Below are 12,500 nucleotides of genomic sequence, written 5' to 3'. Positions count from 1 at the left end.
CATTGAATGGGTTTGGTTGAAGATCCGTTAGGGGCACAAACTTTTTCACAGCATCATTTTGGCTAGTTTTGTTTATTTCTTCAGCCTTTTAGCTCTTCTTTTGAAGCGGTCACACATTCTTAAATGGAATGTGAAGAAAATCTTGATGGACTTCCTTTTGCGTCAATGCCAGGATCAAATTACAATCCAGAAGCTTGTTGTTACATTTCGTGATGTGTAGGCACCCATCAGAAGATATCAAGTGTCAGCTGAAATCTCACTTAGTGATGTATTCTCTGATTAAATTCTGGAGCCAATCAGAAGACAGATCTCCCAAGGGCCATCTTAAGTGGGAGGGGGGGGGGGGGTCATGGTATCCCCTTGTGACTACAGTAGGCAATGAAGGACTCAAAGAAGCAATGGCCACCAAGCAATCACATCTTGCAGAAGACCTGTCGTGCCCCATCTGCGGAAGTATTCTGCAAAAGCCTGTAGTGCTGTTTTGCAGACATCGCTTCTGTAAACCTTGCCTGGAAAGCCTGTGGAACGGTGGAGGGTCTTGCGAATGCCCTCTTTGCTGTCAGCCGTCATCTATGGGGGAGCTCGTAGTCAACACCGTGCTTGAGAAGACCTGCGAGGGCTTTCTGGAGAAATGCAAAAATGACCCTCTTGCGTGCAGGGAGCATGGTGAGACCTTGACGCTCTTTTGCTTGGAGCACCTGGAACCAACTTGTAGCAAATGCAAGTCATCAATGAACCACCAGGGTCACAGATTATATCCATTAAATGAAGCTTCCCATGACTGTAAGGTATGTTTTTTTTTGGTCACCTAGATGTGAGCTTGAATTTGTTTACAAATTACGTTGATTTCAGTGTGTACTTTCAACATTTACACTGTCAATTCAAGAGGAGAACCAAACACACTTCATGAGAATAACCATTTGCACACCCATCCCTTCTCTTAAGGACCACAGAACTTATTTATGGATTCTTGGCTGGGTTCATTATCAGACTATTAATAGCGGTATGCTCTAGCTAGAATGAGGCCTCCTCTTAAGGCTGAAACTAGACGCCCATGTTCTTAGTTTAGAGTTGATGAAAGTATACACTAGCTAGCATCTAAATAAATCTTCTTAAAATAATGTAAAATTAACTCAAGGTCAATACAAAGGGTTATATCAGAACCGCTGCACCACAACATAAAGGAAACAAACTATGGTTTCTTGTTTAACTTGAGGTTTCACAAATTTAGATTTAAATGTTTCTATTTATAATGCATGAAGCAAACAAATGCTTAAAGGGTTAGTTTATCCAAGAATTGTCATTTATTACTCACCATCAGGTCGTTCGAAACCCCTGAGACCTTCGTTCATCTTTGGAACACAAATTTAGGTATTTCAGATGAAACCCGAGCGCTCCCTCATCCTCCAGAGACACCAATTTTTTTTAGATATACAATGTCTAGAAAAAAAACCAAAGACATTGTCAAAACAGTACTGTACACATGACTTTAATTAATTAAAGTTAAATTAATCAAATAAAGCTCCAAGAACACTTTTGTGCACCAAGAAATCTGTAAAACCTTGTTGTCTCATGAAGATTTTTCTGTCATCAGATGAGGGTGCTTGTTTACTATAGGCAATATGATTAAGTCACTAGCTATATTTCCATCCACCTGTTTTTATGTGCACTTTGGTTATAAAAAGGATTGATGGAAATGCCATGATGCGCATACATTTTGAAAATGCGCATAAAAAACATATGCGCATAACAGAGTAGGATAAACTTTAAATTTCAAAAGAAAAGATGCACATAAACTACAATGGAAACACTTTTACAGAACAAATTCCAGTATGTGCATAAAAAAGTCACGTGATTTTTTTTTAATAAAAGATCATGCTATGATAAAAATGTGTGTGAATGGACAAACCACCTGGCTGACCGCATTGTAAAACATCTAAAATGATGTTTTGGTCATTCTAAAATGCCTTAACCATTTCATTATTAGTGTTATTATATTATTAATTAGCGCCAGTATTAAAACCATCTGTGCCCCACGTCTCACGCTTTCAAACGCCACCGCATTTATTGCATGTCAGCATTTGTCTTCTAAAACACATGTAATTTATTAAATAAGGAAAAGATTGACGCAGCTACTCCTACTGCAGCAAATTCTGTTTTACTGTTGAAATTTGGCACCAGTTTATCAGGAAGTGGCGATTTTGTTCTCTTTGACCCATTTGGTGGCAACGCTGCATTATTTGCACATCTTTTATTTGATATTCCTGTTTTGCATTTAAATTTAGTTTGCATCTTTGGATGGAAACATAACTATTGAAAACAACTGAAGTCACATTGATTGAGCACGTATTTTTTCAATACACAGCTAAAACATGACACTATAACAATAAAATGACTGAGTGCAGCAATGAACCATGCTCAAACAAAGCTTGTCATCTTCTTTTAGTGACAAACTGCTGTATGCCAAAAAGCCAGTAGATACATGCTGTATGTCCTCCGTTATTTTTTACAGAATCGTTTGCTTCACGTCCAAAATGCACATGCTGTCTCCTCTATTTATGCATGCTTGCCATGTGTCTGCATTTGAAATAATGTAACTTGTAATAACAACTTGTGTGCACAGATGAGATATGTTAAGTTTTTTGTGACTGAGAAATTCTGTGAAACTCTTTGAGGTGTCCATATACAGCATATTCACGAGCTTCCGGTTCCATGTTAAATTGTACACATATTAAAATGTAAAATTTATAACATTTTGTGCATTTCTGATCAAATATTTTTAACATTGAAGCTGAAAATCATCTACTTTAGAAACTATTTTTGTGATCCGTAAAAATAATTATGTGAATGCACTAATACTTTCAAAAAGTAATAATATATTTGAAGATTCAAGAAACCCTTGAGTACTTTTTTTGAGATTTTAACAGATTTGTGTGTTGAGCATCAGTTAAGACAATGTTAGCACCTGTCAGCTTTAATTTTGAAAAAAAACTGGATAATTTTGAGCTTTTGTCAGCTAATTTTAGCTTCCGGGTTTAAAATGATTTTTGGAGCCTACTTCTTATCTATTCATGACTGCACATGCTTTCCGAAGGCAAGACAGACCTGCCAGTGCCAAGCTGTGAGACACGACCCACGGCACACAGTATTTAGCTGTTCATAAAGGGTCGTATGTGTTTGTTTTCATGATCCATGGGGTTTGTTGCATGTTTTTCCCTGTGATCCTGTCAGGGCCGATACAGCAAAGCTGTTGGTTTGCAGCAAGCATTTTTTGTCGGGAGAGCAGTACGAGAATTGGAGAATGGTGGACGTTGCGTTTTATCAGGAGTTTGTTCACATTTAGACACATCGCCGTGCTGCTGTGTTTGCCTAAATCCTCTAGATTACCAACAGGGCTAATCGTTAAAATAGACAGGGCAAGAGACCCGCTGCACTGAGTCTGCATTCAGACCCGGGGATTGAGAGAAAAGTCCTCACTTATAGTCTTTATATGAACACGATTATCTATATAATGATATAAATTGTGGCTATATATGAATTTCTATATATGAAATTACGAAAAACAAATGTAACTGGACATTAATTTACTGTTTATTTCTTTGCATTTTAACTTTGTAAACTATAAAATCATGCGTCTCCTCACGGTTTGTGTATCATTTTGACAACTGACAACAGTTGTTTGCTCCCCTCCTTTTCCCCTGCTGGCCACGCCCACTCCTGCCCTTTACTCGCGGAGCTCCATGCCCATTATGATGCATCTTTTGAAAAAATTCTGAGGTAGACGTGAATTGAAAGTGGGGGGTGTCATGACCCTTTAAGAGTCACTTTAACACATAATTGGGAGACTTAAAAATTTTCATCTGTGCCAGGGTAATATAACACAGAGTATAATATAGAACTTCATTAAGTGAAGTTTATTTATTAAATCATTGTCTACGGCTGTTCCCACATTAGCTAACACATGATTCACCATTTAGACAATTTCCAACTCACTATAAATAACCAGTTTCTCACCACTGTATCGTCTACTTGAAGAATCTCCCCTCCCACCCCTACTCCCCCTCCTTTCTAGATTGGGTAAAACGGCGGTCCAGTGATTAGGACTAATGCCTCACAGCTCGAACATCACAAGTTAAAGTCCCTACTGAACCAGTCGACATTTTTGTGTGGAGTTTGCTACCCTTGCTCATGTGAGTATCCCCCAGAGTTCAGCAGTTTATTCCCACAGTCCAAAAACACGCGACCTAAGTAAATTGAACATTTTTAATTGGCTTCATAGTCGAACTCTTAGCAAGCCATACATTTCTCTTTAGCCATACACCCTTATCTGTCATTAGCCAGAAATAAGTTGGGGGAGTTTATCGGGATCTACCTGAGCTCAAACTGCCCTCTCGCCCTGCAAATGGGAGGGAGCCCAGAGATAGAGGAAATTACGAGCTAAGGGCTCTTTCTCGGGACAGTATGCTAAACAGCTAACTTTGAACTCTTGAAATGATATTATTACATGGCTCTCTGGAAAACTGTATTCTGATTTGTCAATCACAACAATCCAATGTATTTTATTGCCAGATAATAATTGCTAAAACAAACAGGATGAACTCTAGGGTCTACAAATAAACTTGATCATTTAGTGTGTAAATTTATATATGCTACATGTAATAAACTAGTGATGTGCATCTAGGCAGTTGTTTTTGCAGAATATAGCCCTTCAGGCTTATACAACAGCTACTGAAAAGCTTGTTGGGCTTTATTTCGGGATTACAACTGCCTAGACACATAAAATGATAACATTTGCAGAGATCAGAAGTTTATTCAGGAAATCATTGGTGTTCCATTGTTGTGGATGTTGTTTCCTTCCAATTATACTAATATTTTTGTCCCAATGAAGATTCAGATTTGAAAAAGTTTTGATATGGTCATATCTAATAATTTGCAATGTTATCATTCTATTTCCTTTCTAGGAGGAACTCAAAAATGCTTTAAAACCACTTCAGGAAAAGTTGAAGCTCTTCCGAAAAGTAAAACTCACCTGTGAGCATGCAGTGAATCATATTAAGGTATTTCCATTTTGAGTTTGCATTGTTAAACAGGTGAACAACACGAGAAGGCAATGGATTCTCCACTTCAAAGGTAAAATGGAAGCTTTTTCATTGCAGAATCAGGCAGAGAACACAGAAAGGCAGATCCGAGAGGAGTTTGAGGCGCTGCACCAGTTCCTGCGAGATGAGGAAGCATCCCGGCTCTCCATGCTCAAGCAAGAAAGGGAACAGAAGAGGCAGATGATGAACGAAAAGATTGAAGATTTGGAGAATGACATCACTTCACTAACCAACACTATAAGAATTATTGAACAGGAGATGAGGTCTCAGGATATACCATTCCTCAAGGTGAACGTTTATAGGAGTATGATATAAATACAACTTCAAAATACACAGTTCATGTTGCGCATTTACTAATTTACTCTCTGTTTTATCTAGAATTATAAAGACACCATAAAGAGGTACAACTCTTTTCTGAGTAACCAATTCCTTCGACTACTTTTCAATGTTTGCTCAGAATAACCCTGTATCTTTCTGGATGTTGACAGAACCTGGCGAATTCCCCAGGATCCAGAGATGATAGCAGGTTCACTGCTCGATATAGCCAAGCACTTGGGCTCACTGAAGTTTAAAGTGTGGGAGAGAATGTTGGAAATCATTCAGTATAGTGAGTATTCAACTACTTAATACTTTTTTTTTTTTTTTTTTTTTTTAAACATGCCAGTTAATTTCTTATCAATTTTTGCATTTTATGTAATGGTGCACCTCAAAATGAAAATTTCCTTATTATATATATTCCTCACACTCAAGTGGTCTTTTTTTCCCGGAAGATATATATAAACAGCCATTCACGTCCATAGTATTTTTTGTCCATGACATGGCTTTTTTTCAATTTATTTTTACATTTTTGGGTAAACTATTTATTTAATTATATTATCTTATTTGCATATTAAGAACTGTATATGTATATTGCTTGTTTCACACTTGTCAAGAAATAATATTGATGTCTAGGTGTTCATTTTTTAGCCTCTTCTTATAGACTATATGCCATCACAGTTTAAAAGAAGAAAAATGCTAACTTTTAAAAAATGTAACTACTCATAAACTGGTATGCAAAGCCCTATTTGAACACGACAAATTGTCTAAATGACATCGGAATATAATCACAAAGTACAGCAGGGAAAATAAATATTGAACACATTACCATTTTTCTCAGAAAACATATTTCTAAAGGTGGCGTTGACTTGAAATTTTCCCCGGATAAAATTTCTTAACAACCGAAGAAATCCATATATGCAAAGAAAACAAATCTAATTAGTTTACAAACAAAGTTATGTGTAATAAAATGAAATAATAAAGGGAAAATTGTTGAACACATGAGGAAAGGGAGCTGTAGAAAGGCAGTGAAAGCCCAGACAGCAGCTTAAATGTCTAAGTTATTCAGCAACCCTCTGCCCTTCATCATTGTAAATTAATATTAGCTGCTTCAGGCTACCATCTACATTATCAGGATGATGAAGACTAACTCAAGGTGGACATTTCAGCAAGACAATGATCCAAAACACAGCCAAGGAAACTCTTTGAAGCTTTCAGAGAAAGGAAATCAAGCTGTAGAATGGCCCAGCCAATCCCCTGACTTGAACCCAATAGAACATAGAAAATAAAAATCAGATTTGGTAGACGAGACTCACAGAACCATCAAGATTTTTACACTCTGTTGAAGTCTGAAAAACTCACACCTGAGCAAAGCATGTGACTTCATTCTTCATTTGAAAGTCATCTCTAAGCTGCCATCGACAAAAACAAAAAACAAAAAAATGTTTATATAAAGTATTACATACGTTTTAGTAGTTCAGTACTTTCTCCTTGTGTCATGTCATTGTTATGACACATAAATATTTTTTCCCATTTCCCATTGTATTGTTAGGGCTTTTACCAAAAGCTGACAATTCCACACCAACAGGTCCTTTGGAAATAATATTCCCAGAAAAAAATGGGATGTTCAGTACTTATTTCCCCCACTGTACATCTACGAAACTAACTTCTCTAATGACCACCTTAAAAACTAATGCCATTCCAAGGGCCCTAAGTGCAATTTCTGAAAAATTATTCAATTTATGTCTCCATATAAGCTATAAAAAACATGAATTTGCAAAAATGGTCAGGTAACACACATCTATATTGTGTATAAAGCCCTTAGGAATGGCTCGTACAGTACTAGTGTTTGTTGGCATTTTTATATGTAGGCCTCCAACTACTGGCTTCCTTAAACATAATTCTCACAAGATTGTTCTTCTCTATTTTTACGTACGTTGTGGTGTAGAATTGATACTTAATCAACATCATTTCAACTCTTAAATCAACTTTGCTGCAGCTCCAGTGACCCTTGATCCGAACACTGCGGCCAGCTGCTTCCTGCTGTCAGAGGATCTGACTACATTACAGTGCTGTTCTCAGACGTTTAAGCTCCCAGAAAACCCTGAGCGTTTCAACGTCGGAGCAGAGGTTCTGGGCTATGAGGGCTTCAGCTCTGGGCGACACAGTTGGGATGTGGAAGTCAAAAACAACACTTACTGGGTCATTGGAGTGGCCAGTGCATCCATCAGCCGGAAGGGAAAGCATGTGTTGACGCCCGCCGAGGGCTTCTGGACCATCAGGCTACGAAACGGAGAGTATAAAGCCTGCACCGCCCCATGGTCCCCTCTCACTATGACCAAGGAGCCGCAGGTGGTGAGAGTCGTCTTGGACATGAACAGGTCCAGGGTGACTTTCTATGACCTACGGGAGAGGACGCCTCTGTTCACCTATACAGACATCATCACGCCCAGAGCATTCCCGTACTTTTGCAGCGCGTGTAAGGAGTACCCACTGAAAGTGCTGCCGGCTTGGATCTCCATTAAATCAGAATGATACGCAGAACGTCTTACGAGCTAATAGTATAGAAATCTTCAGCTTCACATGGTTTGGGTTTTTAACACTTCACCAAAACGGTCAGGAAGGGTCTAAATCACGTGAAATTCTTTGTCATAACAGAATAAAGGTGTGTTGCAGCATACTGTATCAGTGATAACAATAATACAATCAAGTCCATATAATAATACAAGTCCTCATGCAGTCACTAATTTTTTCCCCTTACAAATAATTTCCTTAGGGTCCACTAAAATCTGAATTTCCAATGTTAATTTTGTTTGCACACATTGCTAGTCTTGTGGACAGTTATTGTCTTTTAATTGTTAGTCTAATGGACAATTAATCCACGCAAGTTAATCCACTGAAAAATGCTGTTTGTTTTGATAATCTTCAATTAAAATCTGAACATCTGTTCCACTCTAAAATTGCCGGCCATCTCTGATGATGACAGTTTGATGGCTTGGGTGAAATATGTTTAGCCACAGCCCCTTAAACCCTTCTCTGATCAATGTGAGGAGAGTTTACTCCTACTGACTTGGTATATTATTTTGGTCCATTAGAAACTTGAAAAAATATAAACCATGAAAAAGCAAAATCGCATCAAGAACAAGAAGCAACATTGTTACAATTTGAATCCCTGTTTTGGAATAAAACAATAGATCTATAGGTAAGAAAGCTTGGAAAGGAACACGAGATCTACAGGTGTAAAAAGCTCAAAATAAAACAATAGATCTACAGGTGTGAAAGCACCCCTAAAGTGGCTTGTATCTAACTCAATTTCCTTACCTTATTTAATGGATCATAAATATACAAATTATTTAATGTCTTTGCTCAGTCAAATCGAATCAGACCTACTCCAATCAGATAACCGATGCAGCAGACACTACACAGAGGCAATTGTCTTGGATTAATGTTATTGCTGTGACAGTCATTGGAATTTTGGAAGTCAATCCGAGAGTGAATTCATTTAAATTCTGAAGTTTCTTACTTCTGATAAACACAAAAGATGATATTTTGAAAAAAAAAAAATGTAAACCTGCAACTATAGAATTTGTTTTTCCTACTATTGAAGTCAATAGTTTTTTTTTTAATAGGTTTTAATCAATCTTTAAAATATCTTTTTTTGTGTTTCACTCTTGTCCATGTGCACTCTCTTTATACATTTCTTTCTTTGGTTGAACACAAAAAGATATTTTGAAGAATGTTGGTTGATGGTTGGTTGACTCATTAACTTCTATAACAGGAAGAAACTTCCACCAGGAATTTTCAAAATGTCTTCTATTGTGTTCAACAGAAGAAAGAAAATCAAATAGGTTTTGAACAAGTAAAGGGAATAATAAATTAATAAATAAATCTTTGGGTGAACTAAGGCACTCTTTTTTTATTCAATAAAAAAAGTTTAATGCATCTTTGTGCATGATTTCTACTGTCTGACATTTGCAAATACATTTAAAACGAGTTTGTAGGACTCTTTCAGACCTATTAATGCATTTCATGTCAGTTATTCAATTTTATAATAATCAGTTTAGTGGTATTTACACAAATTAACATTTTTTTAGCCTTTATTATGCTGAAAGGTTATGATAGTGTAGGAAGAGGAACAGTAAACATAGTAAAGGTAAGAATTTTCTTCATTTGAGTTCATTTTCTTAAATGCCAAAATAAGATGTTTTCTTGCGTACTGTTGGTACTTTAGATTGTATTGATAATTTAGGAAATGAGCTGCTGTGTTGGTCTCTTTTACTTCAATATTATTTTCAGCATAACTTTTTCACATTTATATTTGATCTAGGAGTTCTCTATCTGCCCTGTTTGCCCCATATCGTATGGTTTGTTTCCAATTAGCATTACTGTAGTTTACAGTACTTTTTATTGTCCTACAACTGTCAGAAGTACCAATAAAGTGAACTCTACTTTTTAGAGACCCTTTCATAAGAGTACCTAGCATAACAGTATGGTAGTGAAGAGTGGAGCTAGACTCTGCTGATTGTTTTACAGTGAATCACCATTTGTGCGTGCAAAAAGACAAAAGCAACAAGCACCATTTTTAAATACATAGCCGAAAAAATGAACATGACACTATAATAACACAATAACTATTGTTTATGGGGCTGTTCACATCACACCTAAATCTGTAGTAATATAAATCTATAATAAACTTGACTTTCTTGAGTTTGTTGAGCGAGAATGACGTCAATCGCAACCTTACTCAGTACACCACACCTGCGGAGTAAGGGTTACTGTTGGGAGTGGAAAAGCAAGCTTGATCAAAGTGACCTATACATAATCTCACTCTACTGTACCGCTCAATGGAAACAAGGCATTATTTAAAAAGGTCATGATCTGGCTTTTTCAAAAAATATATTTTTTTAATGTTGTAACGTATGGGTGTTTCCTAGTACTGGGTTGCAGATGGAAGGGCATCCACTGTGTAAAACATTTGCTGGATAAGTTGGTGGTTCATTCCGCTGGGTCGACCCCTGATTAATAAAAAATCCCTAGTAGCAAAGAATTCTGGCCCAGATTTAGCAAAAAGCTGGCACAGCAGGCATTCATCCGGCACTGGCATACAGCATGTGGGCCAAACATGACCCGGGTTTGGCAGAGGTGGCACCGTTTTTAAGGCGGCACACAAGATTTGGGCCAGATGAAAAACGTAGTATTTGGCCCAGATTTAAAAATTTGATAAGTGGGCCATGTGAGTTTGGCCAGTCTTGACCCACATTTAAGATACACTAAAATCATTTTTGAGTAAAGAAAAGAAATTCTACCAATCAGGTCACTATGAGAAAAAACATGCCCATAGTGTGCCTAAAGCGCATCACTCCATGGGTTTATCAATTTCATTGCAATCGTGACACACCAACCTATCTGGCCCAGTTCAGGCCCAGTTATGAGTTATTAACTTGGCTGAGACTTGGCCCAGATATGGTCTGTGTTTGGCCCTTGTCTGGAAGCCAGATTTGGTCCAGTCATGTACCGTAATTCACTGCGGCATGTGGGCCAAGCAAAACCTGATTGTGTGGGCCAGAGCTGGGCCAGAGATATTTTGCTATGTGGGAACTAAGCTAAAAAAAAAAGAATGAATGAATGAATGTCCTGTTTTGGGTCCTTCTAACCTGAACACACAGTTTGAATGGGTGTAGCAGATTGAAGACTTGAAAGTAAATGCCCCCATTGCGATTGGCTGTCAGTTTGCATATTTAACCCTTTTTTTTAAATTCCAAAGCACAGCAATGTCTATAAATCCAAGTTTAAAAAACATGAATAATCAGTTTATATCAAATGATCTGTAATCTCATAGCAGTAATGACCACAAAGTGCACTTATTATTTTTATTTTTCAGTGTGAACGCACTACTTGCATTTTTTACACTACAAAATGGTGTAGAATAGTGCATGAGTATGTGATTTGGGATGCACCTTTAGTAAAAAAAAAAAAAAATTCAACAAAAATTCAGTATAAAGGCCAAGAAATTAAATCCAGAAGAGAAGAATTTGGAATAAAAATGTTTATTCATTTAATCATTCAGATCTATATTAATACAATTTACTGGGTTTTGTTTTCCAAAAACTTCTTTGTTCAGGATGAAGTGTCAGGCCACATTCATCTTGCCATATCACACTTGGATAAAGCTCATGTAGTAAAAAACTAAGGCACTTCGCTGTTCACAAAGACACTTTGTATCTTTCAGCTTTCTAAAAATCACTTTGGAGTTAGGCATTTTAATAACGTTCACTTAGTAAAAACTCACGTCTGTTAACATACACTCATCATCATCTTTTCAGGCTCAAAACCTTTCAACTAGCTGATTTGTAGTGGTTTCTTTAGTGTCTTTAGTGTTATATCCTAATGGAGTTTAATCTTTCATCCTAATGGCTTTAGTGTTTGGGTATTTGTTTTACTTATGTTGGGAGTGCACATTGTATTCTGCTGCCATCAAATCAAAATATTGCATTAAAATAATAATTCAGTCAAACTGCCTATTGCATATTGGGTAAATGGTTTGCCCTTTTTAAGACAGCTTATGATTTCTAGTAGGCTACCGAATCAAAGACATCTCATCAGATGCAATATTATTCTTTTAAACAATGGTAATGTCTAAATACTAGCTTAACAAATCAGTGTGGTTTCTGTTGCATTGTGGTAACACTGTGTGTATGTGTTCACAGATTAGGAGAAGATCAGGTAGTTTCAAACTAACTTCTCTTCTCTGTCTAAAGGGAAATCCTGCCTTCTTCAAATGCATTGTACAGCTCCTCGTTGACAAGTTCGTAACGCCCTGCTCTGGAGTTTAGGAAGTAGATCTGGTCAGTTGTGAGCCGTGGATCATATCCTTCCCTTTGCAGTCTGGTCTTCTGGATTTTAAACGTTCCTGTAAACGAGCAAGAGTAGGAAATGTAAATAGGCTTGTTTTTGCTACAGAAAAAAAAACACAATTTTAACTTTTAATCTCATATTTCTAACCTCCCTTTCCTTCAAGATTTAATCTTTTTCTAGTTTTAACACTACTTCTAACTTTCTAGAACTATTTATTTATTTATTTTTTTT

At 36.9% G+C, this 12,500-nt stretch overlaps 3 protein-coding genes across 6 annotated transcripts in view; 1 reads left to right on the top strand and 2 right to left on the bottom strand.

Annotated features, from left to right (window-relative positions):
* The window catches only part of trim35-13 (tripartite motif containing 35-13), a 14,424-nt gene extending 5,068 nt beyond the window's left edge, over window positions 1-9,356 (top strand). For 2 of the 4 annotated variants that reach the window (XM_087245203.1, XM_087245201.1), the window contains 5 exons: window positions 4,962-5,057; window positions 5,157-5,387; window positions 5,478-5,500; window positions 5,588-5,706; window positions 7,414-9,356. In XM_087245203.1, the coding sequence (XP_087101329.1) occupies window positions 4,962-5,057; window positions 5,157-5,387; window positions 5,478-5,500; window positions 5,588-5,706; window positions 7,414-7,949 (1,005 nt within the window). In that variant the 3' untranslated portion in view covers window positions 7,950-9,356. Of the gene's footprint in view, window positions 1-389; window positions 789-4,961; window positions 5,058-5,156; window positions 5,388-5,477; window positions 5,501-5,587; window positions 6,523-6,570 lie in introns of those variants that run through there. The other 2 variants (XR_015481292.1, XM_087245200.1) reach the window with 2 other exon arrangements.
* Window positions 9,357-10,445: 1,089 nt separating this feature from the next.
* adgre5a (adhesion G protein-coupled receptor E5a) overlaps window positions 10,446-12,500 on the bottom strand; it is a 162,900-nt gene continuing 160,845 nt past the window's right edge. Inside the window, exon 18 of the transcript XR_015481291.1 lies at window positions 10,446-11,012. The gene's annotated coding sequence lies outside the window, so the exon portion shown is untranslated. The remainder of the gene's footprint in view (window positions 11,013-12,500) is intronic.
* slc27a1a (solute carrier family 27 member 1a) overlaps window positions 11,446-12,500 on the bottom strand; it is a 58,756-nt gene continuing 57,701 nt past the window's right edge. Inside the window, 1 exon segment of the mRNA NM_001013537.1 lies at window positions 11,446-12,324. Coding sequence (NP_001013555.1) covers window positions 12,167-12,324 — 158 coding nt within the window. The 3' untranslated portion in view covers window positions 11,446-12,166.

This window comes from Danio rerio, chromosome 3 (assembly GCF_052040795.2).
Source record: "Danio rerio strain M-AB ecotype USA chromosome 3, GRCz13ab, whole genome shotgun sequence".
In the NCBI taxonomy this organism is placed as follows: domain Eukaryota; kingdom Metazoa; phylum Chordata; class Actinopteri; order Cypriniformes; family Danionidae; genus Danio; species Danio rerio.
This window is presented reverse-complemented; position numbering and strand designations above follow the sequence as displayed.